The sequence below is a fragment of the Rutilus rutilus genome (genome assembly GCF_951802725.1).
Source record: "Rutilus rutilus genome assembly, chromosome: 10".
NCBI lineage: Eukaryota > Metazoa > Chordata > Actinopteri > Cypriniformes > Leuciscidae > Rutilus > Rutilus rutilus.
The window spans coordinates 24,993,463-25,020,946 of record NC_140215.1 but is presented as its reverse complement, the minus strand read 5'-3'; the positions used below and the strand labels follow the sequence as shown (position 1 = coordinate 25,020,946).

The following is a 27,484-nucleotide window of genomic DNA, read 5'->3' as shown; positions in this document are numbered from 1 at the left end:
TTTAATCATTAATCCAGTGTGAGTAAAACACGGTCATGGTGATTTTCACTGATGTGATAAGTAATCATTGGAAAGTGGAGAGGTTGACATCAAATTATTATTATTTTTTTCATTTCTAAGAGGTTTACCATCTGTCTGAGTCCATTTGCTCTACTGGAAAATAGCCATAGATAATAAATGAACTTTACACATTTTACACAATCTAATTGTCATTGAGTGTATTGTTTCAAAAATAGCTCTTTAATGAAATTGTGTTGAGTAACCTTCACTCTTCATACATAGAGCTCATCAGTATTATGAGAGTGAAGAATTATGTTTTGAATCTAACTTTAAAAACAAAACACATTTTGGTATATATTTCCATTCAGAATGATTTAAAAACACCCCATGCTTTTTAAATGGTCCACATTTGTTTTTAGGCCACTTTACTTTATTCTCCGACAGCTTTATCAGTCTGACTCTTTATCTTTGTTTGTCCTGCTCGGTTCCCCTGACAGCAGTGCTGTTGGCCAGCCTGGCGATTCACACACACACACACACACACACACACACACACACACACACACACACACACACACACACACACACACACACACACACACACACACACACACACACACACACACACACGCTCAAGCATAGTCAGGTCATGCTCACTGGCAGTTATGTTGCCTTTTTATTTGATCAGCTGTGTTCAGCACATGCCCAGAGCTTCTTTCCTCATTCTATCTGCCCACACAGAGTTCTGCATCTTAGGGGAAAAACAAGCTACTCCAATCATAGGCCATCATGGATGAATGATTCTTGTCATTGATTCATCTTGATTCAATATTGTTTATACGCTTTCGGACTGTGTTTTTAAGCTCTAACATTTGTGCCAGAGTCAGCTTTGACAGGTTCGTTCATAGTCCCATGCTGAGATGAATGTGTTGGTGAAGGAAAGGTTACTTGAATACAAACTTTTCTATATCGGCACTGACAAAAATGCTTTGAAGGTTTGGGTAGATGTTAAATTTAAGGCCTGATTTACTAAAAAGGAACATTTTCGTGAAACTGCAAATTCCCTAAAAGCGCTAAAGGGAGTGGATTATTATGCTGGTGATTCTGACAATGCACAAATGAAAGAACACAGAAGCAGCACATTTCCATAATGACTAACGCAAATTAGCGTATAGGTTCGCAAACAAGCAGAGCCGATGATAATTTGGCGCGGGACAGTTTAAGCGCAATAGCACGTGAAAGAGAACTTAGTTTAAGCAGCTTTTTGTGTGCGTGCTTCGGATGTGTGCGCTCAGAAAACCATATCAGAAATTTAGAATGATGTGTCCTTAAAACGAATGCAGATAATAAACTTTCATGATGATGAAGAACTGCAATGTCACGTGAGCATGACCGAGATAGAGATGATAATCAAAACCAAACATATGTTTTAGTTTTTGGCAGGTATCAGAGGCACGAGCTGGAAAGAGGCGTTGGGAGCAAGCGCTCATTTGTCTTTAAAAATACATGCACAAAAACAGCATGCTTTTCCTTCCACTCAAAAATGGGAATTTACAACATGATATAATAAATGATCTGTGGGGTATTTTGAGCTGAAACTTAACAGACAGATACTAAGGACACCTGAGACTTATCTTATCTTGTAAAATGGGGTATAATAGGTCCCCTTTAATGGCGCAAATACCAGTAAAATTGGTAAGGGCAGGTTCACAAAGATTGTGTTTTTGCGGTTAAAAACACATGATGTAGGTCAAGTGGAACTAAAAAAAAACGTTTTAGAATGTTCAATGCTGCAAAAGAATGCGAGCGCCACAGTTAAAGACACCCGTCTAGCGCGTTTACATTGAAAAACAATGGAAAAGCAACGCAGTGGAATGGAAACGCGCGTTCTGTGTCTAAATCACGTTGCATTATTTATTCAAATACCCATAAATCACATAAATTTTGCATCTGAAAGGGAAACTCCTATAAATTCATTCGTGAATTGAGTTTCCTTTTCATCGCTAATTTTTCACTGCGGAGGAAGTTTTTAGTAAATCTGGCCCTAAATGTTTTATTCTATTTTCAGTTGCTTTTTTTTATATTTCTTATCTTTCCATCTGTCTTTTTTTCTCTCTTGCATGCAGGCTGTTTGTTTGAGAAGAGGCTGTGCTCTAGGGAGCAGTTCTGCTCTGATGGTGAGTATCACACTTCGGGGACAATATTTTATGTCGTTCACAGATACAGTAATTCTCTGAAGTTCAAAAACAAGGACTTGGTGCTATCTTCTGTGTCCTGTCTCTATTTCTTGCTCTTGATGATCTAATCGTGAGTTCCGGATCATCGCTTGACAGCACAGATCTGCTACATCCTGCTACGACGCAACAAGAGATGCATACACACAGCTAAATAATTTACGCAGCAGGAAATTTCACTCATTTTATATTAGTCAACAGTACCCAAGTTGGTGTGTTTTGGAGGAGGATGTTTACGTTATTTGCGTCAGATATGCCTATAGATGGTAATACAATAGGATTCACGTCTGGGACCACTATAGAAAACCTTATATTTTACAGTACGTGTACTTACTGAGTACTTACAATGTACTTACCTAAGAAAGTACTGGTAATATAAGGTAACTACTGTACATGGGTTAAAGATTAGGTATAGGGGTAGGTTCAGGGTTAGTAGTTATTACCCAGTTTTTGTAATTGCTATAATAAGTAAATAGTATGTTCATGTGGAACAGGACTGTAAAATAAAGTGCTACCAATTTTTCATTACAACTATTATTATTAGTATAACAATTTCAATGAAACGTTTAATTAATTACTTAATTAAATGAATTTCAGAAGTAGTACCACATTATTTAAAAAATTCATAAAGCTGTCACTGGAGCCGTATCCTTTTAAAAGGTACACATTTGTACCTTATCCACCTCTAAAGGCTGCATATTAGTACCATAAATGTACATATTAGTACATTCTGAAAGGTGTTAATCTTTTGCATTAATGACAGCAGCACTTGAGCTGCACAAACTCCATGTTAAACCTGTAAACAAGCGGAAAACTTGATGTTCTTCAGCATGATTTGAGATTTATCCAAAATGCATCTTGTGCTCACAAGAACATTTGACCATCTGTATAAAGGAGTTCACAAAGTCATTGTCAGAAGGGTGCAGGTTTTATTAGAAATAGTGTGGAATCACAAATATGCAGCAAAACGTAGCAAAATCCTAAACCTTTCTGTTAATTTGCAGGATTCATTTTTTTTTTTTTTTTTATAATGTGGTCTCAGACTTTTGAACACTGTATGTAACATTTAGACAACGTGAGATGAAGTTATCAGTGCTGCTTATTGTATGTATTTTTCACTCTTAAAAATAATAGTTCCTTATTGGCAATGGTGGTTCCATGAAGAACCTTTAACATCCACAAAAGCTTTCTATTGCACAAAAGGCCCTTTACAGCGGAAAAAAGGCTCTTTAGATTATTAAAATCTTCTTCACACTCAGAAAAAAAAATGGTTCTTTTAAAAACTATTCACTGAGGTTTGTTGGGGAACCCAGAATGGCTCTTTTATTGCATCACCTTTTGGAAGCTTTATTTGTAAGAGTGTGTATCGGTATACCCATATCGCTTTTTGTGTTTTAATGCAATACCTGAAAATCCCAACTGGTATCATTCACATATCCCATCTGTGATACTCCTCTCAGGGATTTACCTGTGTCTGTATTACCACAGCCATAAACCATAGTATTCTGTCACCTGCTCTTCTCTCTCTCCGTCAATTCCCCCCCACCCCTGCTCCACGTCCCCTTGGTAACGGTGACATCATCAAGCCGATGGAAGCTGGGTGTACGCCCCCACAATCACTGATGACTCACTACCCGGCGCTTACGCACACAATCACGTCTCATACGCACATACGCGTACATTATATACCCACACGGATACCTGCCAATTCAAAAGAGGTTACACAAACACAAGGAGCTCTTTCAAAGACTTGTGTTCGCAGTGACGGTTATCTGGGTCTTGGTCAAGGCGTCCGTGTTCCCAATCTTATAAAATGATGGAACATAGGTGTATAAATAAACTGTTTTTTTTTTTTTTTTTTTCAGTGAAAAGCTGTTTGCTTTTTGCTGTTTGAAGGTTTTACACCTTCAAACACACATATTGACAGGGCTGGGTAAGATTACTTACAAATTGTAGTCAGTTACTGATTAAAAATTACATGACAAAAAAATGTAGTTAGTAATGTAATCTAGGTTACTCATTTTAGGTAATAGAATCTGACTACTTTAAGATTTCTTTTGACCTAAATCGTTTATCACTTTGACTTGAATAGAATAATCAGTTACGCTTTATTTTAAGGTGTCATTGTTGCAGTGTAATTATATATTTAAGTACTGAGTAATATTAATTAACTACATGCACTTACTATAGGATTAGGGTTTGGTTGAGGGTTAGTTGCATGTAGTTATGCTGTTATTACTATAGTAAGTGCATGTAACATATGTAACAAGGACACTGTAAAATAAAGTGTTACCGAATAATCTTGTACCATATTAATATAAAAATACAAAGAGAAAAAACAAAAACATTCCATTCTTTGTTTTCAACCACATGAAGAGCATTAAATATTACATTACGTCAGGGATTCCCAGACTCAGGTTTATGATGGAAGTTTTATAAAAAGCTAATAAGTAATTAAATCATAAATTAAAAATTTTTAATAAAAACAATCAAAATAAAACATTTACTAAAAAAGAATAAAAAAAAATATTTGTTTACCTGCATGTCGTGACCATTAACCAACCATGAACTGCATTTTATTATTATTATTTATTATTATTGACTTAATTTTATTAATGACCTTTAAATAAATATATTATGGCAAAGAGGTTCAGCTGACAAAAAAAGTTTACATTGGATGTAAATATGAAATTACGAGATTTTAATGTGTTTGAAAGACAAAAGCCTTCCAAAGACATGGTTATGACTCACTGAGTGATCAATGAATTATGAATAATTTATGGATGTATATCAATAGAAAAGTAACTATAGTCTGATTATAAGTATTTTAGAATGTTATATAATCTGATTACAAGAACTCCATTTTTGGAATCTGAATATGGAATTCAGACTACATGTAATCAGACCCAGCACTGCAAATTGAAAGGCAGGTGTTCGTATTTAACTGAATATGTACAGAGACACTAGTGAAAGAGAGAATAAAAGAGTTATTAACCTTTTATATAAGACACTCTGGATCCACCTGAAGTGTCTTTAATTATTATGTCCTAATTAAATGAATCATTTGATACAATGCACTTATTGTGTACATGTTTTTTCACTCATATTTAAGAAAATACCCACATTGTAACCTACATCTGTAATTCATTTCTGTAATTACATCTATAATTACATTGTTGTCCCTTCTCTTACCAAACCTGTCTCTAACCTTACCCGTATCCCACCTCAATAGCAGCAAAAGTGTATTGCAATACAACATGAATACATACATTGCACTTAACATTTTATTATGTGCAAGTATAATTGTTAAAGACACCTAATATAAAGTGGGACCAAAACTCTTTACTGTTTAATTTCTGTGGCAAAATGGGTTTAAACATAATAGACCTCAGGTATACGTTTGCAAAATAAAAAAGAGAGATTCCCAAAGCCTTCACTTCATAGCTTGTTCTGTCATTTCATCATAGGAATTTGGTCAAGAATAGATTCTAACAAACATGTGTATATTTTATATGTATATAGCCTCAAAATCCCGCACACTATCAATACTTGCATAAAATAGCAAAAAATATTTATTAGCAACGTTTCGGTCTCATGACCTTCATCAGGCATATACAACGTACTGTTCAAACTCGATCACATTTAAAATGATATCATGACCAATCACTGTGAAGATCCATCAATTACCAATCACACTCAATGACTGAATACACTCCACATCATCATATACAAAAATTACTTCAAAAATTGTACATTGTATAACATAAAGAATTGTACATTATATAATGGGGGAAAAAAATATTAAATAAAGTTTCATCATTCATGAAGCATGTTGCCTCAAAATCTATGTAATTATGTGGGTTGGTCTATGCTAAACCGATGTTCTGTACTGTCAGCAATAGTGTAAAATAAAAATGCAGCAACCTTTAAAAAGTGTATGTTATGAATAAATATGTATTAATTGTGAGAGGCAATTTGGTAACACTTTAAGGTCCCATTATACATTAGTTAATGCTTTAACTAACATTAACTAACGATGAGCAATACAGGTGTTACAGTATTTATGAATCTTTGTTCATGTTAGTTTTAAAAAAAGCATTAATTATAGTTGATGTTAGTTCAGATACATGAAATAATATTAACAGATACAACTTTTGATTTTAATAATGCATTAGCAAATGTTGAAATTAACATTAACTAAGATTTATAAATGCTTTAGAAGTGTTATGTTTATGTTAACTAATGATAAACCTATTGTAAAGTGTTACCAATCATTTTGTGTTTTCTTTCTTTTACTAAAGCGGCGGTGTGACATCAGTTATCCTGGGTCACTTCTATTGCGATGTAATAATGTACTGTGTATTTCCAAGCCCCAGGGCAACTGATCTATCGCCCCCATAGAGCTCTCACATCTCCGTCTGTGCTAGAAATAGCTGTGAGTCATATTCATGGGCAGACTCGCTCAGAGATATAGAAAATGGCCGGGTTCATGTTTAGAGCTCATCTGCGTTAAGGGATCAAGGTCTTTTTTTAAACCACACAACTGGAGGTTTAGTCAGGGATGAGTCAGTGGTGTATGTGTGGGATGTGAGTGTATGAAAGTGTGTGTGGAGTGGGTTGAATATGTTATGGGTGTTTGTTAGTCAGGAAACTGGCTCATTTTTCACGCATGGGTTATTTTGTCTGTGACATTTTAATATGCCTCTTAGTCACACTGTAATTTTTGTTGAGTGTTTAAGATGACGCTTAATTTTTTCGACATTGTTTATACTAACGTTAGTAACTTTTAAATCTAACTTAGTTGAGATTTTTTTTATGTAATCAGAATATTGTGGAAATATTATTTTCAAATATATATACATTTTTCCAGATTTTCTCTTCAGTGTTCTAAATCTGAATAATTTGTTTTTGTTTGTATTACAGACAAGATCTTTGGACAGTGTCGGAGCTCCAGACATGATCAGGTTCAGTACCAGATCTCTGTTCCTGTTCTTCAGAGACTGCAGGAAGTGCTCAAAGAGTTAATGATTCAGGGTAAGCACACACACACACACACACACACACATCGAGGCAGAGAGAGAATCTATGTGCACACACATCTTTAATAACAAAAGACAAAAACACAGATTATCCAGACCGGGAAACAGGCAAACAATCCACATGAACAGCAAAAAACAAGAACGTCCTGGCACCCCCGACCGAACAGCATGGAAGCAAACAAAGACTAACAAATCATGAAGTTCAGAATATCAAGTTTTCCTGGAGCTCTGCGAAGCACGAATGACATTTACTCTCACAGTTGACATCCTGCGTTGAATCCAGTGAATAGTTGCTTTGTTGACTCTGGGTCATTTAATTCATTAAATTTGAACAATTTTAAATGTTGGATAGTAATAATAATAATTTGTTACATTCATATAGCGCTTTTCTGGGTACTCAAAGCGCTTTACATAGAAGGGGGGGGGATCTCCTCAACCACCACCAATGTGCAGCATCCATCTGGATGATGCGACGACAGCCATATTGCGCCAGAACGCCCACCACACACCAGCTTATTGGTGGAGAGGAGACAGATTGGTAATGAAGCCAATCAGTATATGGGGATGATTAGGAGGCCATGATGGACAGGGGCCAATGGGCAAATTTGGCCAGGATGCCGAGGTTAAACCCCTGCTCTTTTTTTCCGAAGGACATCCTGGGATTTTTAATGACCACAAAGAGTCAGGTCCTCGGTTTAATGTCTCATCCGAAGGTTGGTGCTCTTTGACAGTATAGTGTCCCCATCACTACACTGGGGCGTTAGGACCCACACAGACCACAGGGTGAGCGCCCCCTGCTGGCCTCACCAACACCTCTTCCAGCAGTAACCTGGTTTGCTCAGCCCTGCTTAGCTTCAGTGGGTAACCAGTCTTGGGCTACAGGGTGATATGGATGCAACCATACCAGTATCGGTATCGAGCCCGATAAAGTGGTTCCCTAGATTATTATAGGAAGGCTGTACAGTAATCACATGAGCACAGTCGCGAATAGCCTATTAAATTGAGTCCCTTTCGTGTCTTCTTGCGCTTGAACGGACAAATTCACCACAAAATGCCTGTATAGACAAGTATCCTTGTGAAACATAGTCGGTTATGTCTTAAGTGAATGCAAACGGTTGAAAAGAAAATACGTACGTAACAGCATGTTGGATAAGTGCAGCTCTTAAAGTGACAGCAGCCTAATAAACCTATTGCTGTCTTTGTCCTCAATGTTAATCTAACAACAAAAGAAAGATAAAATGGCTCACTGCCCTTGACTGGTTGAGCTCTAAATATTCACGGTGCTATTAAATTAAAGATGAAATATGATAGAGCAATAATACGAACAGTGAAAGTATAACAGTCGCTCCTACAATACATTTTAACAGGCATTAGATATTAAAATAACAAATTAGCCAACTAATTTGATTAACATTCTTTTGGTTTATTTGCCCAATATTTTTAACAATTAAAAATGCAATGAAAATACAGGTAGCGGTACTTAGTTGGCAAGTACTTAAAAAAAAGTATCGGTATCGGACTTGTTCTGGAAAAAGTGGTATCGGTGCATCCCTACTGGATAGAAATGAAGGAAAATGAATTTCTATCCAAATATTTTATAATGAAAAATCTTTTCAACATTTTACCTGAAATATCAGGATAAATTACAGTTTTTTTTTTTTTTTTTTTTGGTATTGACATCCAACCACTTCCGACTTTTCAAATATTTAACACTTTATTGTTTTTCTGAATCCTTATATTACCAGTTTAAGAATAGACAGACTGTCATCTACTTCCATATCTAATGGAGTGTGTTATGCGCTGTGCAAGGTGTATCAAAAGTAATAATTTATTATAATATCAAACGAAATTATGAAGAAATTATACATTATACAAAGATTATACATTAGACTAAAGAAAAACAAATAAATCTGACAGGATTGAGTATCTGAGTTTTATCAGACTTGTTTTCAAGAAAAAATACACTTACGATGCACACTAACGCTGTACCTGTAATGGCGCGTGTGTCTGTAATTATGTGTGTGTTTGTGTGCATGTGGACAGGATTCTCCTGGCAGGATGAAATCACCCAGCGCATCATTGCTAAGGAGCTGAGCCGTATTCCTCACACACGCTCCCAAAAGATCCAGAATGCACAGTGAGTACCAGAAACACATACGACTTTCAGTTTAAAGGAATAGAATCGTTTACTCTCCATTATGTCGTTCCAAAACCTGTATGACATTTCTTCAGTGCGACATTTTTTCTTCCTGGTCATTTTTTCTTTTTTTTCTGTGCAATTACAGTTAATGGATTCTGGAGCTCAAAATAACCATAAACGTATCATGAAAGTGCACTGTATTCTAAGTTGTTTTTTTTATTCATACAAGAGCTTTGTGAATATTGAATTGTTATTCATCTCCCTGGTTCAGTCAAGATGAACTTGAGGACCAGATCAGTCTGAATCTTTCATTCGTTTTTCAGACCGTTTTAAACCTTATCAATCAATGTGTTTCAACAGAATATTTTATTCATCAATCACTACTTTCCTCATGAATGTTCAAAGTAGAGCTTGCTTGGTTAAGATTTTCTTTTTAAAGATTTATTTTTGGTGTTTTTACATTTATTGGGAGAAACTCAAACTTGAGGCCTTCGGTTCCAACAGATATCAAGAGCTATACCCTCATTCACTATTAGCATTATTAGCCCGGAAGGGCTGCCGCTTGTGCTTGCTGTTTAATAATCATTTGAAACTTAGCAAACTGGCAGCTCCAGCAGTTGAAAATATCTTGAACTCTGTCATGGAAACTAACATGTATAAAACTTAAAGGAACACGCCGACTTTTGGGGACTTTAGCTTATTCACCGTATCCCCCAGAGTTAGATAAGTCCATACATACCCTTCTCATCTCCGTGCGTGCCGTAACTCTGTCTGACGCACACACCGCTAGCCTAGCTTAGCACAAAGACTGGAGGTAAACGGCTCCAGCTAGCATACTGCTCCCAATAAGTGACAAAATAACGCCAACATTTTCCTATTTATATGTTGTGATTTGTATAGTCACAGCGTGTACAAATAACAAGGTCACATGAGATACAGCCATCTTCTAACCGTATACATACTGGGAACTATATTCTCAGAAGGCGAAGCCCTGCTACTTCTGCGGAGTGATTTACTCTAACTCTGAGCGAACTCTCTGCTCCTCACCACGGGGCTTCTCAGGTGCTGCGAGCAAATTACTCCGCAGAAGTAGCAGGGCTTCGCCTTCTGACAATATAGTTCCCAGTATGTATACGGTTAGAAGATGGCTGTGGTTTGGAAAATGGATGTATGGATGACTCAGCTGCGGGCACCATCTTCTGGTCAGACGCAGGAGTTCATTCGGCAAGAGACTCTCACAGTGCATTATGGGTATTCTCTACCTGCTGAGTGTACATCAGTTGTACACTCATTATTGCAGTGCATTACGGGATTGAATGAGTGCACTCGATAACGTCAACTATGGTTTCGGACACCACTGCAAATGGCTGTTCCCTCAAATAGTGCCCTATTTAAGGGTATAGGGGGCGATTTCAGACACAGCCAAGTTTTTCAATAAATATGACTTATTACTGAAATATTGTTGTGTTTCTCACACAAAAGACTTCCAATATACTGCACAGACGTGTATGGTCTACTTATGATCCCTAAAAGATCCCTAATACTTTTGTATTTGTATTGGTGCTTTTGTATCCTTTTTGAGGCTTGAAAGGTCCAGTCTATTGTGTTTGTATTAAAAAATCATTCTTCAGAATTTCTCCTTTTGTGTTATACAGAAGAGAAAGCAATTTTTATATTACAACTATTCCTTTGAGTGTCTCCAGTAAAACCTGATTTCAGAGGTCTTGTCGGACCTCAGATGTTTGATCTCTGGTATTAGATTTTAATGCAACTGACTGAATTTTTCAGGCCGCCACAGCCTGCAGCTAAGAAGGTCTATTCCAGCTCGAACTCTGAGCCTGGTCCAGCTCAGAGCTACATGGATTACATGGTCTTAGACCCCCACCAGTCCTCCTCGCTCCGGATGCAAGCCCTACCAATGGACCCATACTCATACTTACAAGTAAATCTGGCATAGAAAGTAGCATAGAAAACCAGATTTATGAGGGGAAAAAAATGCTTTCTAGACAAATTTTCTCATTGTTCTCTAACAGGAGGACATGACTCATTCACTCCATCCTCACAGCAGCATGGGATACCAGCGACCACCCTCTCGAACGGGATCCCAGCAAAAAGACAGAGACCGTCAGCTCCTGGAAGAGGCAGTGTCTTTCTACCTCTCCTCCGCACAGCCCTCGTTCCGTCACAGGGGGGCAGCAGCCCTCCCTGCCGCTCCATACTATGAGGATCTAGATTTCCCTTTGGAATATGGAGAGGACTACACCCTACAGGAACAGCCCAGCTCAACCCAGCGCACCAACAAGAAACCCCCTCAGGACTACAGTTCTCTTGCCGGACTTGATGGTGAGTAGAGTACCTTGAAATATAAATGTTAAGATGTGGTCATAGTAATCAATGCACTATTAAAATCTGCATGTGCAATGTTTGCTTTAGTTTTGAATTGGAGTAAATTCATATTATGGAGCTGTTTATTGTATCTTGCATGTGTATTTTGAACTTGTTTGCTCACAGATTTTCTTTCCTAGATTTAACAATACAAATATGTTTTTGTGAAACTCAAGGATGGGATTCCTGTATCTAAAATAGAAGCTATTGGTGCTAGTATAACACCAAGGTCATGGTGTAAATCCCAGGAAATGCACTACTGTAATGTTTGATGTTAGTGGTTCTTTTAGGGATTGCAGAGTTAGTATTTAATTGTATGGTGCAACAAAACGTCGATATGTGACAATGAACTCTTGAATGTTGAATCTTGAACTTTGTGTTACAGATGATAAACTGGCGCAGTTGGCAAGTCTTTTAAAGGGTCTTGGGGTGGACCCACGAGATCTGAGCCCTCAGCAGATAAAAAGACTTACTCTAGTGTTACAGCTGCTACAAAACATGGAGAACACAGGTATATAGTGGCATCACAACACAAACAAATGTACTCATGGCATGCATGCAGACATATGCATCGTCAAAACGGCTTGAATCATATAGGAGGAAGTCACTGCATCTGGTCTTATTGTCATGCACGTCAAGTTTTTATTTTAATACCATTTCGAGTATTCAGGGGACAAAAGCACCGTGTGATGTTTTTTTCTTATCTTTCTGTTCCTCAGATCAATCCCCAGGGACAGTCACGGTAAAAGAGGTAGGCGCATCTAATGATTCATCTAAACGCTAAAAGAAACTATTAACAATTTCACCTGGATTCGGTTTTAAACAACACTTTTAACACACAGTTGAATGAGTCACCTAATTATTTAAATAACACTGCCACTTATCATAAAGCTTGAAAAAGTTTGTAATGTATTAACTAACACGAACTAACAATGAGCAATACATTTGTTACTGTATTAGTAAATCTTTGTTAACGTTAGTTAATAAAAATACAGCTGTTCATTGTTTGTTCATGTTGCTTCACAGTGCATTAACTAATGTTAACAAATAGTACATTTGTAAATAAATTTAGTAAATGTTGAAATTAATATTGACCAAGAGCAATAAATGCTGTAGAAGTATTGTTCATTCTTAGTTCTTATGACTAATGTTAACTAATGAACCTTATTGTAAAGTGTTACAGAAAGAGTCATTAATTAGCTGTACATTGCAATTTCAGGTTTAAAAAATCTATGCAGGATAATCTGTAGTAAGTTTTTTTTTTTTTTTACACATTTTGTGTTTTCCTCGACAGACAATTGTAGAGGGCAGTGAAAAAGTGTCACAAAAAGGAGCCAAACCCCCCTCACCTGTTTCAGCTCTGCCCTCCACCCCACCATCCCAGCGGACCCCTACCCGGCCCGCATCCACGCCAGCCCCTGTCACTGTGCCTAAGGGAGACAGTGTGGGACCCACCCTGTCAGCAAAAGACCTGGATTTAAAAGAGAAAACCGCCAACATCCTGAAAACCGCTAAGGATGGGACAAACACCAGAGAGGAATATGGATACATCGTCACTAATCAGAGGTAGGAGTCACAGTCAAGCTCCTAAAACTATTTATGGTTTTGTACTGTTCATTCAGTGATGTAGAAGTCATTTGTAGACACAATAATCCATGCTCAACTTCAATAAAAGTGAAGCATCTTCTTCCAAGTTTTAAGAAAATTTATATTTTTTATTTATGTATATATATATAATGTAAATGTGTAGTCAATATATTTTTATTTCTTATTTCTAAAATATTTAATCAGGAAATTGCTCTGTGAGTGCAATCTGTATGAAATTGATTATATTATTTATTAAATAATTTATTATTTTATGTAAAATGATTTACGTAATTATGACCGGAAAAGCCATGAGCAGTCTTTATTGAAATGTATGGCAAGATATATGGATATATATATTTTTTAATTCTATGTAAGATAAATTTAAGGTGACCACATCAAATCTACATACCATTTAAATTTTAAAATTAGAAATAGAAATATAGAAATTGATCCGTTTTTCCAGTGTGTGTTTTTCTGACGTATTTCTGTTAGTATGGCTGAATGTTCCTTGAAATGTGTTTCATTTATTTGTCAATTTGAATGCTCATAATAAAACAAGTGTATTATATGTCTTCCTGTGTTTTCCCTCCAGTCATTTAAGTCTGTATGACGGGGTGAAACTCTTAGAGACCCTGGCAGAGAGAATCCATCTCTCCACGAGCAGTTTCATCAACATCAGGTAAAGTGTGTGTGTGTGTGTGGGGGGGGGGGGGGGGGGGGGGTTGCATTGCTGGATGGAGAGACTAACATATTGGTGAATAAAGGGTGAGAATAAAAGACAACATTTGGCCGTTTGTCTCTGTTCATGTGTGCAGCGTGGTTGGTTCTGCCCTGACGTTCAGGATCCGACAGAACTCTCTAAATCTCAGCGCAGAGGATGTGGCCAATAAAGCCGGTGAGTGACAAGCCTTCTCGTTTGGACCGTTAAATTTACATCCAGCTGGCCGGGGAAAGGGAGAGAGAGAGAGAGAGAGAGAGAGAGAGAGAGGATTTGGTGAAAGGGAAAAAGAATGAGCAGGCACTTATTGATTAATTCACACATTCACAAACGTGTTTTGTCTTTATATTGCAGTAGCTGAGAAGAAGTTCCTCGAGGGTGAGACAGGTTTGAAAATCATCCAGACTGGAGTGGGAGAGGTAAGAATATCCTCCTATCACAAACGAAAAAAAAAAAAAAAACACATTCACTGTGATCAGCAGGTCTATTGATTATGCGATTATGGGAACCGGTTGGTACAATGAAGCATTCTCTCTTGTCAGTCAGCAACAGAATCGGCCACACAGGTTATTATTCTCTACATAACCGTCCTCATCAAGGCAACATTCTCATTGAAATTCATAGATTCTACAGTTTTGTCCGTCTATTATGTACAGATGTCGTACCGAGATATAATTCTCGGTTCTCATGAATCACTTTGGCGGTTAATACTGAACCGAACAAGGAGGGCATTTGAAACGAAATGTTTTTGAAATCGTCACCGTTCATCTCGAACCGTCCGCACTGTACCGTTCCCCCGTCTCAAATCCTCCTGCGTTTTTTTCCCCGCTGTGCCTCATTTCTCTCCCTCACTCATTCTTTCTCTTCTTGTCCCATGCCATTCTCCCCTCTGCCATTCTCTTTTTGTTACCTCTGCCTTTGACCCCTCCCCGTCCCTTTCTCCCTCGCTCCCCCACTTTCTTGGGTGGCTTTTGTGCTCGGTGCATATTGAGGCGTTCTGCTCTCCCTCGTTCGCTCCCCTTTCACTTTGTACAGCTGTTGCAGGCCCTTGAATGCAGAATAATGTCTTTTGTTGCATCCGGCTGCTCATATTTTTAATTATTCTTTCTTGTTCTATTGTGGGCTGTGACACTTTCTTTGCTCTGAAGTGCACGGTGTATGAGTGTGTGTGTGTGTGTGTGTGTGCACTCTCCCTGTCCTTTATCTTATAATTTTCTCTCCCTCTGCCTCAGTAATGAGACCTGCTTGCACCTGACTGTTTTTTGTCCGCCTTTTATGGGGATACATGCTTTTCTGCTTAGGCTGTTTAGTCTCTCTGGGCTTCTTTCTTTCTCTGTGAGTCTCTTTCTTCACTTTTATTCTCTTCTTTAATGAATTAAAGTTTTTGCGTCCCATGGTGACATACATAGCAATGCCCAAATTTTGGGACTCCCACTGAGATTGCCTTGAAATTTTATTAATGACAAATGTTGTTTGTACCCTAGAACATTTATTGAACGTCACATCCAGAAAATCCTTTTTAAGCTTAAAACGACTAAAATATCCAAACTAAAACATACGTATTAGTCCATTCTTAGACAATATATATATATATATATATATGGTTCTGTCAGGCACTTCATAATAGAACCTTTTAGTGGTTCCCTTCATGGGACCATTTTATGGATTCAATTTCAATTTATTATTATTATTATTTTTAATTTGAATTACATTTTATGAATTAAACAGCTCAGAAACATACTTTATTTCTACATAAAATCAAAATAACCTGTTAAACATGAAAGTATTATGCAATCATTTAAGACATTTCTCCTTATACAGAACGTTTTCTATACAGAACCCCATTGAAGAGTGTATCAATCGAAGCACTTATTATTCTATAAATCATTGTCCCGTATTGTCTCCAGCTTATTCCAGATGTGAAGGCTCAGTGTTTGTGTCCTTGCCAAACCATATTACTTACGAACCCCTTTTTGGGCCCGTTGGCACTTTCCTTACACCCCATTCGTTGTACCCCCCTCCTGCTCCTGTTGCTTTCGGCCCATTTTTTCCCCCTCCTCTCTCTCTCTCTCTCTCTCTCTCTCTCTCTCTCTCTCTCTCTCTCTCGCTCTCTCACGGACGACCTATCCAGGGCATCAGTACCTCCCCCACCCCTCCATTTCACCATCAGCAACATGTGGAGCTGTCGCTACGGCAACGACGTTTGATGTGACAAGTGGCGGCATTGGTTGAATGGGGCTGAGAGGCAGCGAGGCCTTCATATGAGTCGGACACAGCTCTCGGGGAGGCACATTCTCTCTTTCCCCTCCCTTTTCTTGTCCTTCCCATTTATTTTCACTCATTTACCTTTTCGCTCCGGCACTACATGTATGCCACTCTTTCCCTCCGTTTTGGTTTCTCACGTCAACCACCGGCTACTTTGAAGCGCTTGCTTGATGCTTTGCTTAAGTTGTTCGACCGGGGATGCGTGGACTTTGAGGAGGCTTGAAAATGTGAGATTGAAGACGGCCCTGCTCGTGGTGTTGTGGCGCGTGTGATGTAAAGAGGTAGACGAGATGTGTGCCGGTGAGTTCTGTTTTATACCAGATCTATTGAGGCTGTTGGCCTTTATTTCGTTTTTTAAATGCTGAGATGCTTAATTATATATGCTGATGTTTATGTGATGGTTGTTTTTGACACTATTATATATTTTCCTAATGAATAATGTAAAAAAATTATGCATATAAAGACGTAGGCTACTTAACGCTTTATTAGGTGATCAACGTACTGATGCCATTAATCGTGCGCCCTGGTTTAATTTAGTCAACATTTGTAAAAAATAATACAAATAAAATACAAATATTTCATAAACACTTTTTCAGAACATATTTTTTTCTCTTGTTTAAAGAAAAGTGAAAATTTCACATTGCAATATATTTAATCATTATTCATCACAGCTTGAAAAAGCATTTTTCTATTTGCACACCCATACACACCTTGGATTATAAAATCAGTTACAAACTGCGACACGGTTGTGAATAATGCTGTATTTTAAGTGGAAGTCAGTGTTTTGCACTATATATTGTAGGCTTTATCAGTTCTTTAAATGTGCATAAAACAAATGTACCATGACCACTCAAACTTTTACTTTCACTCATACTGTTACTAAACAGCACCAGACTAAACTTGTAAAAACGTATTCAAATATATTTTTTTCTCTCTCTCCCTCCAGTTTTACATGGGTCAGAATGACAAATTTTAATTGTATACATATATAACTATATATTAGTGCTCACTCACTCACTCACTAACTCATTCACTCACTCACTCACTCACTCACACACACACACATATTTACAAACTTGTATGTTAGATGCGATTAATCGATCTGACACCACTACTATATATACACTTTTTTAAATACAATTAAACAAAAACTTGCCTCCATATTGTATCATCATATCTTACCATAATAACAGAACTCAAAATAGTTTATCTTTAAATTAGTCTTTTACTATTTGGTAATATTTGAAAAATTATGATCTCTAAAAATGAATACTAAAATAACAATTAACCACACGTGTTTGGTTACAGTTCACATCTTCAGTATTATGCAGCGTGGCACACACACGAATGTGTGTGATTTTTGTTAAACCCTGTTTTTAAGAATTGTCTTGAATAGTGATGTCAGGTGGACTGGTTGCTGTGGTAACAGGGCAGAGCAGTGCTGGATGAGTGAGATGATGTAATCCGTTTGTAGTCATTGCAGGTGCATCTAAGTTCATACTATTTCTCAAGGTTTCATGTACTAATTATAAAAAGGCATTACTGTAAGGTCGCAAAATAAGTTTTATCGCATAAAATGTTTTTATCACGTGCTGCTAAAATGACCCACTCAGTGACCGGAATTAACTGGACATTTTTTTTCATGTTAACTTGAAATACATGTCATTGTTTACCCATAGTAAAAATAGCCCCATAATCGAAACTTTCTTTTCGTTATTTTCTAGTTTCGACCTAGATAGTGCTAAATCAAATGAACGGTTGTTACACTCCGTGCTATTACAAATATTGTTGATAAAAAAACTGCAAGGGACAGAAAAATCTTTCATTATAAACTCTCTGAAGGTTTTTTTTTTTTTAGAGGAAACTTAATGAAAACTGCACACCTTCTGCTGTGCAATATTAAGGCTGAGAGAGACGACGGATGTGATGAGAATTCTGACGAGTCATAGTCTGAGCGCGTCTATCAGATAAGATTGAGTCCTGCTGAATTGTGAAATCAATTGACAAGGAGTGAATGGAGCAGAAGATACATAATGGGACAGACAGACTGATGAAATCTTAGATCACCGAGAGTCTCGGAGATGGTCGACGCTTCATTTCTCACTCGGACATCTCGGCCGTGCCTATTGCCTATTGTGATTCAGAGTGCGAAGCTTTCGGTGATCTTTGCCCCCCGAGATCTTCCAAAAACAAACAAGCACAAACACACACACACACACACACACAGCCATACGTGTTTGTTTGTGTGTGTGTGTGTGCATCTTCTTTTTCTGTGGCTGAGGTCAAAGGGCGCGGTAGATGTCAGAGGGGTCATGAGGGAACCGAGGAGGGGGTCCTGGGACCCTGAATCCTATTTTCCCGCTTCTTGAGGAACAGATGTTTGAATTATTCTCCTCGGCTAGCAGCTTATTGTGATTCAAATGCACATTCGTATTCGTGGCGACTTGTTCGTGTGTGTGTGTGTGCGTGCGGAGTACGCGTTGAACTTTTCTTTACGTAAATGTGACCTCACTTGTACGGTTGTTCCTCACGTATCACCCTCTCCGGACCCATTTCACCCCTCCTGCGCAAGAGTTTTACTCTCTCGTTCCCTGTAACCATGCTTTCTCTCCTTGAGATCAGTTGCCTTCTCTCCCGCTTTCTCTCTGCCTCCTCATTTCTCTGCCTGCTCCGCTCAGACCTTGGGGGGCCTTTGTCCTCTTGTCCTAAACCAGCTCATTTTTCCTGCCTGCTCCCGTGCTCCATTCTAAAAGCCTGTCAGTCTTCCTTTCGGGGGCCTCTCTGGAGTAGCAGGTGAGGCGCCCCACACCCCTTATCTCCTCCTCCATTGTCCTTCCGTCCAGTCGCGCACCCTTGCTTCAACACCACCACCCCCTCCCTCCTTCAATCTCTTCTCCGGAACATTCTTCCAGCTTTTCAGGAGAAAAGGCCGAATTTGAGTGGGAACAAGAGGGATAGAATGAAACGTGTGAGGAACAGAGGAGGAGAAAGAGAGGGAGAGTGGGTGCGAGGAGGACAGGGAGCGAGGGGGGAAAATAGTTGATGAATTTCGAGAAAGGACAAAAAAGAAGGGAAGGCGTCCTAACCTCTTTGTGGTCAGACTTAAGTGCTTATTCACTCAATCTTTTTCTTTTGCTAGCTCAGCTCTAACGGCTGCAGAGCCCGCTTTGAAGGCCTGAAGGTCTGTTCCACTTTCACAGAACAGCCAGTGGGTGTCTGTGCGAAAATTATAGCCGGTGTAAGAATAGATTGGTGAAAGCTCCTGTTGCATTTTTTCCTGTTTTGTTCTACATGTTGTTCGACAACAAGAGATTTATAGTAGCCTTTTTTTTTCTTTTTTTTTTTTGTGGAAAAGTAAAGAGTAATATATGTCAAGCTCTGTATTGCATAAAAACTGCCTCAAAAGATTGTGTTCAGTTGTATTCATCCAACTATTATTAGATAGTATGGATTGTACAGTACATTCTTTGATCATCTTTGGTTGATGTGAGAGGCATATGGAGGGATCAAGTAACTGTTCTTTTTGCCATAATCCCCTATTCTTTTTCGGAATTATTTCCATGCCAAATAATAATTGATATGCTGGATGAAAGTAATATTAATTTTAGACTTTTTAAGTTATACATTTAGTTATCAATGAAATGAATCAATCATACATTTACTTGAGCAAATACAGTTGTGTGATTATGTATTTTTAGTCATCTTAGTCTTACAGAAGCTCTGGTTTAGTTTAGTTTAGTATAAATGTAATTATTAATGACATAATTTAAGCATACATTTACTTAAGCGAGTGCATTTGTGTGATTATGAATTTGGTAACACTTTATTTGGTACCACTTTATTTAAAGATGACGTAGTTACATTGTACTTACTCAAATAAGTACTGAGTAATATTAATTAACTACATGTACTTACTATAAGAGTTACGGTTAGGGTTTGGTTTAGGGTTAGTTACTTGTAATTATGCATAATTAACTGTTATTACTATAGTAAGTACATGTAGGAACGTTAACTGTCATCTTAAAATAAAATGTTGGCAACACTGTTACATATGTTACATGTACTTACCGTAGTAATAACAGTAAATTATGCATAATTACATGCAACTAACCCTCAACCAAATCCTAATCCTACCCTAACCCTATAGTTAGTACATGTAGTTGCTTAAAAACTCAGTACTTAAATATATAATTACACTGCAACAATGACACCTTAAAATAAAATGTAACCAAAATGTTACCCTTTATTTTAGTGTCCTTGTTACATGTACTTACCATGCATAACAGTAAATTATACATAAGTACATGCAACTAACCCTCAACCAAACCCTAATCCTAACCCTCTAGTAAGTGCATGTAGTTAATTAATATTACTCAGTACTTAAATGTATCTGTAACAAGGATACATTTAATTACTAAAAATACATGATTGCACTTTATTTCAAAGTCATACAGAAGCTTTAGTTTATTTTTGTACAGTGAATATTCTCTTTTATTTGAATAATCTTGGTAAAATATTATTACACCAACATTTTAGATACCAGTGAATATTCACAATCCTCTATTTCAATTCTGACACCACAGCTGAAAATACAAACCTAACTAATATAAATTTAAAACATTATCAAGTAAACAGTCAGTAATAAAATAAGAACAAATAATCAAATTACAAGCAAAAGCACAAATAAATACAATATAACAACGATACAGATGAAATAAACAGTGCTTTTCATGTTTTTCCTGGTAGGTCTGACAGTAGTTTTCAGGTACAGAAATTTAATAAAGCAAGCAAATGTAAAATAACACTGCATATTCTTCACTGTACAAATGAAACATCCTTATTAATTAATCCTTATTAAAGTAACTAAAGTTATTCAGTCAAGAGCAGTGAGTGATTTTATTTCTTTGTCCTTTGTTGTTTGATTAACATTAAAAACACAGACATCAGCAGGAAAATTAGGCTTCTGTCACTTTAAGAGCGATTGCGCGGATCTAAAATACTGAAACTTTAGACATAACCGACTATGTTTACTGGGATATGTTTACTTATTGACATAATTTTGAGTGAATTTGTCTGCTCAAGTGCAACATTTTAACGTAATTGTTCATTTTAGACATACCAAAGACACCGAAATAATAAAACGCCTAAAGGTGATCATTAAAATGGACACGGATTGAATAGATGTTTCTGTCAGTGTTACATACTAAGGTGGTTTCTTTAGATAACACCACATGTGATTTCATTGAACAGCGTAGGCGTTTTGACAATAGCATATTTCCTCTCGTCTCTCATTTCCTCTGCTCACCGTGATGGCCATGAATTACATTGAGCATTCTGCTGTTGCCATGGTAGCGCTACGGCCTGTTCTCCCCTGCTGAGGCTCCCAGACACCATGGCAACACCAACAGGCAGGGGTTGGAGACACGGGGGTAGAGGGGCTGCATGACATCAGCAATCATTGCGTCCCTTCGTTTTCTTGTTCTCTTGATGCGCTATAAGTACAGATTGTGAAAACGGGTAAGAAAGAGACAGACGGAGAGAGAGAGATCGAATAAAAATAAAGGAGAGTATGAAAGAGATCCCCTCAGAGTGATTGACCCCTCCATTGTGTGGGGGATTTCCTTAATTGTTTACTTGCTGGTAATTATTCAGTGGGGCGGGCGGGTCAGTGACTTTGTCTAATTATTTCAGGGTGGCACGTGGCTGTGCGCGTGTGCCTGGGTTGCCAGGGTAATTAGTAGTCGATGATGACATCCGACTTGTTTACACAAACAGAGAGAGAGACAAAAGAGGGGACGAGAGACACTGTTTCGTGCCAGAGAAGGCACACGAACGCTGCACCTTCCTCACTTGCTCTTTGTGATGTCTGGAATGCTTTTATATTCATTTTCTCGCATGTCGTTTTTCTGCATTATGTTATCTCACGTTTGTTTATTTTTCTCTCCCTCATCATAGAGGAGCGAGGGGCGTGGCTTGCCCCAGGCCACACGGGTAGGGGAGGGGTCGCGCGGTGTCATCCTGACAATGGTGGCCATGGCGTGTGTGGGCACGGTGCTGATAGTCGCCCTGGCGGTCGCCTGTCTCCGTCACCATGCCCGTCAGTTAGCCTCTGGCAAATTGGGTCTGGGACCAGAAGCTGGTGTGGAAACCCACTTTGATTACCAGGTAGCCCACACTGTTAAACACACACAAGCTTCAACAGCTATATATTGCCATAAAACAGTAATATGCTGAATTAACAGCTGAATTTTCAGCATCATTCCTCCAGTCTTCATTGTCACATGATCCTTCAGAAATCATTATAATATGCTGATTTGATACTCAAGAAACATTTTTTAATGAAGTTTTATTTAACAAAGTTCAGGAGGAGCATGTTCAGGTAATCATCCAATCAGCACAAGAAGAAGCCAGTATAAATAAAGCCTTCTCATGACAAATTTCTCAGCATCCCGCCACCACCCCATCACCTCACACTCGGCTGGGTCTGCTCATAGATACCTATGATCTATACATTCATAGGGGGGAGTACTCTGGGGTCGGGCCGAATTCCGAGCTTGGAGCCCTCCCCCCGGACAGCAAGCCAAATACGCATTATAATATTACATCAGATTTCATTAACATGTGAACTCGTGAATTATTATTATCAATGTTGAAAACAGTTTTGCTGCTTAATATTTTTTTGTGGAAACCATGATACATTTTTTAAAGATTCTTTATATATGCAATTGTATAGAAGTAGGGGTGGGCGATATGACCAAAATCTTACATGTTTTTTATGATATCAAACATTTTGAAATTTCATAATTCTTGTCACTATTTTCAAGATCACTAAAAACTAATACTAGTCTAAGTAAAAAAAGCTTACTGAAGACAAGTTAACATTGATAAAATAAGAACAAAGAAATGAATTGCAAGCATATAGGAAAATAAACTACAATAGAACAAAGACACAAATGAAATAGACCTACCTGAAAAAATTCAAGCACTAGAAATACTACATAAATACCACATACTACAAAATCCTGCATAGTCTTCAATGTGTAAATGAAATATACACTTATTCTTCTTAAAGATAGTGAAGAGCAGCGAGAGATTTTCTCTCTTTAGTTGTTTGATCAACATTAATGACGCAGGCTGTCACTTTAAGACTGACTGCACGGATCCAGAATACGTTTTCTTTCTCAGCTGTTGAAGTTCGCTTAAGACATAAATGACTGTGTTTACCTGCAAAGACACATAGGGCCTACGTGTATTTAACCGCACAAGCCCAATTAGGCGGCAAAAAGAACTCAGTTCAGATCTCGCACGAACTATATAGCGAAATGAGTTCTCTTTTGCTGCTTACTGCGCTTCAACGGTGAAAATTCACTTGCTTTTAAAACGCAACGTTTAAAAACGCATGCAAATGATAAGCTTTCAGCACAGCAGCGTCACGATACCGCGATAGAGACGATAGTGCGAAATCAAATTTCTACAAAGTACCAATTAATCGTGTCTACCGGTATATCGCCCACCCCATATCGAAGCATGAAATAGTGTCTATTATGTTTTCCCCTTATATCAAGAAGTTTAAAAGATGTCTTTGGGATATTAAGTGGCATTTTTAGGATGACTAAAGCAAACACTAATCAGGTGTAACTGGCATATAATCAGCACTGTAATTGCATTTAAATTCATTCGACGTTGGCCTTGGCTATTGGTAATTGAACAGTGATGATTATTGATCTGAAAATGTAATTTGAGTCAGTAGTGATGAGGTTTCCCTGCATCTCTCAGGAGCTGTGTCGCCAGCACATGGCAGCCAAGTCATCGTTCACACGTCCGGAGGCAGGGGGTCGACGGGGGACCGACACATCTCGAGTCAGCAGTGTGTCGTCTCAGTTCAGCGATGGACCGCAGCACAGTCCCAGCTCTCACAGCAGCACGCCGTCCTGGAGCGAAGAGCCTGCGCAGTCCAACATGGACATCTCCACAGGACACATGATACTGGTACAGAGCCACAAGCACACCAAAATCATATTTCAGACTTTGCTAAGAATCATACTCGAATTATTAACAGGAATTATTGCACTACAGCACATATAAGTAAAGTAGAGTCTTTGTTTAAACATGCACAAAATTGCAGTAAATTAAAGGTAAGAATGAGTACTATTACAGGGTTTCATGTCTTATTTTAGCTATATGGTTTAAGCTGTATCCTGAACTCGCTTAATAATAATTACACAGAAACAAACTAGTCTTTTATAAGCAGACAATGAAATGCTTAAAGTTCATTTGGTGTTCAGGCATATATGGAGGACCATCTGAAGAATAAGGACCGTTTGCAGAAAGAGTGGGAGGCGCTGTGTTCGTACCAGGCTGAGCCGAGCTCCGTCTCTATCGCCCAGTGTGAGAGCAACATGGAGAAGAACCGCTATCCTGACTTTGTGCCCTGTAAGAGCAATGTGCCAACATTTATTTCAGTGATCTCATTCATATGCTGCACACTACCGTTCAAAAGTCAGTAAGATTAGTAGTTTTATTCAGCAGTGGCACTTGAAATTGATCAAAAGTGACAGTAAAGACATTTAGAACGACTTCTGAAGGATCATGTGACACTGAAGACTGGAGTAACGATGCTGAAAATTCAGCTTTGCATCACAGGAATAAATTACATTTTAAAATATATTCAAATAGAAAACAGTTATTTTAAACTGTAATAATATTTCACAGTATTACTGTTTTTACTGTATCAAATAAATGCAGTCTTGGTGAGCAAAAACATTAAAATCTTAACGTTTTGAACAATATTTTACACTAGTTGGAAAACCATCAGCTCATATAACTGGAAAATACAAATAAAGGTTTACTAAAATTAGTTTTTATTTTTTTAGATGACCATTCGAGAGTGAAACTAAAGGCAGAGGTCAACCCCTCCAAAGAGGACTACATAAATGCCAGCACTATAGTAAGAAACAACGATTTTTATTCCACTTAAGAAGTATAAATATACTGTATATATACTGGATAAGTAAATACGGGTAGAAAAACACATTATCTCTATAAAAAAGGTAAATGTGATCATGTCACAGGAAAGGGTCTTCATTTTTCTGTCTTTACCCATAGATTGATCATGATCCACGTTTACCTGCTTATATCGCAACTCAAGGACCTTTACCACACACTATTGCTGATTTCTGGCAGGTAAGTTACACATGTTGAGAGTAATGATGACATTTTAAGATTTAGATTGAACAAATATTGGAATATTTTTAACGGTAAAGGTAAAGGATAATCACAAATCTAAATCACTAAATAGCTGTAAATTAAATAATAGAAACATGGTATTAAAATGCATTTCCTATATAAATCATTCTTTGTGTGCTGACACTGTTTTGGTGCATATGTTAGATGGTATGGGAAAATGGCTGTACTGTAATAGTGATGATGACCGCTTTAGTGGAGGATGGAGAAAAACAATGTGAACGTTACTGGCCTGATGAAGGATCGTCTTTATACAACATCTATGAGGTGAGAAACATTAAGATTCACTTCTTTGTGAACCTTATGCTTTTAGTACGCACTACCCATTTTTTTCTGTACGTCTCAGGTGAATCTCGTGTCTGAACACATCTGGTGTAAAGACTTCTTGGTTCGTAGTTTCTACCTGAAGAACGTCCAGACTCAAGAGACCCGCACTCTGACCCAGTTTCACTTGCTGAGCTGGCCTGCGCAAGGCATTCCCACCTCCACACGACCCCTGCTGGACTTCCGCAGGTACTGCCGAAACCCAACACCTTCCTGCTGATAATGAATGCAAAACTCGTATTGTGATAGGACTACACACACATCAGGGGTTTTCTCAAGGGAGGTAGTAGCTCCTCAAATATATTACAAAAGTAATAATTTTTCCAAGTAATACTGTCCAATAGCAACATCAGTGTAATAAGGTTCGGATGGATGGAGGCAGCGTCCTTTTTGCCTCCCTTGAGCTTAATATGTTCTCATAGAGAACAAAATGATATATTCGCATGACATCAAGTTTGCAACCGGTCTTAAAATTGATAAATGACGGAAACTGATGGACTAATTATGGAGTAAACAACATCTCCACTAGGTCACATCCGAATTGAAAATAAGAAATGATTTAGGAGTGTGATGATTTTTAGCGAGCACTCGGTTAAAGGCCTTTGTGCCTGTGACCATTTTTACTGAAGATTTGTTGACTACTAATAACAATAGCCAAAAAACATCTAGTAACAAATAAATGTACATTGTAACACTTTATAATAAGATCCCATTAGATTATACATTAACACACATTAACAATGAGCAATACATTTGCTAAAGTATGTATTAATCTGTTAGTTAATAAAAATCAACTGTTCATTGTTAGTTCATGTTATCTTAGGTCTATGCTATTAACAGATAAACCTTTTGATTTTATCAATGTATTAGTAATGTTTTACTTAACATTAACTAAAACTAATAAATGCTTTAGAAGTGTATATTATTGTTATTTCATGTTAATTAATGTAAACTAATGTTATCCAATTAAACCCTATTGTTAATGCATAAACGTAATGAGTAAATATATTTAATATAACATTAAAAAAGAAATTCTTGTTGATAGTGTGAGGTCAAATGTGTTCCTCATGCCTTCGACTCAGAAACTGTATTAACATCAAATAAACTCACTTTACATTAGACTAAAACACACATACACAAGGTTTTCATCCACATCGGTCTCATTGCAAATACTTTCCCTACTGTTTTTCCACACCCTAATATGAGGATCTGCTTCACACTTGGGATTCCCTAATTACCTGTGGATGTTTTCTTCACCTTGAAGCCCAGTTCCCCCCAAAGTTCCTCTCCCTTGAATGCATTTGCACTTCGGACCTTCTCCATTTGTGCTCGACACCCTGCCACGGGCCCTGCATCACCCCCGTCTTTCTCTCCTCCTTCCGTCACTCTCTCTGTTTCTGATGGAGATCGGTAGGTCCCTGGACGTAGCACACCTCCCAGTGTCATTTTTGTGATTTGCAGCTAGTAGTCTGGGTCCAGTTGCATAGTCACAAAAATGATCATTGGTAGGTGTGAGTGCAGCAGGAGTGAGGCTCCATCTCCGCTCTCC

General features: G+C 37.9%; 1 protein-coding gene across 1 annotated transcript in view; it reads left to right on the top strand.

Annotated features, from left to right (window-relative positions):
* Positions 1 to 27,484, top strand: part of ptprna (protein tyrosine phosphatase receptor type Na) — a 31,547-nt gene that overhangs the window by 1,763 nt on the left and 2,300 nt on the right. Inside the window, exons 2-19 of the mRNA XM_084421758.1 lie at positions 2,127 to 2,177; positions 7,158 to 7,268; positions 9,317 to 9,410; positions 11,202 to 11,355; positions 11,447 to 11,756; positions 12,184 to 12,309; positions 12,518 to 12,549; positions 13,093 to 13,364; positions 13,978 to 14,064; positions 14,201 to 14,280; positions 14,458 to 14,522; positions 22,324 to 22,533; positions 24,145 to 24,357; positions 24,654 to 24,801; positions 25,242 to 25,315; positions 25,474 to 25,551; positions 25,759 to 25,878; positions 25,958 to 26,124. Coding sequence (XP_084277884.1) covers positions 2,127 to 2,177; positions 7,158 to 7,268; positions 9,317 to 9,410; positions 11,202 to 11,355; positions 11,447 to 11,756; positions 12,184 to 12,309; positions 12,518 to 12,549; positions 13,093 to 13,364; positions 13,978 to 14,064; positions 14,201 to 14,280; positions 14,458 to 14,522; positions 22,324 to 22,533; positions 24,145 to 24,357; positions 24,654 to 24,801; positions 25,242 to 25,315; positions 25,474 to 25,551; positions 25,759 to 25,878; positions 25,958 to 26,124 — 2,392 coding nt within the window. The remainder of the gene's footprint in view (positions 1 to 2,126; positions 2,178 to 7,157; positions 7,269 to 9,316; positions 9,411 to 11,201; positions 11,356 to 11,446; positions 11,757 to 12,183; positions 12,310 to 12,517; positions 12,550 to 13,092; positions 13,365 to 13,977; positions 14,065 to 14,200; positions 14,281 to 14,457; positions 14,523 to 22,323; positions 22,534 to 24,144; positions 24,358 to 24,653; positions 24,802 to 25,241; positions 25,316 to 25,473; positions 25,552 to 25,758; positions 25,879 to 25,957; positions 26,125 to 27,484) is intronic.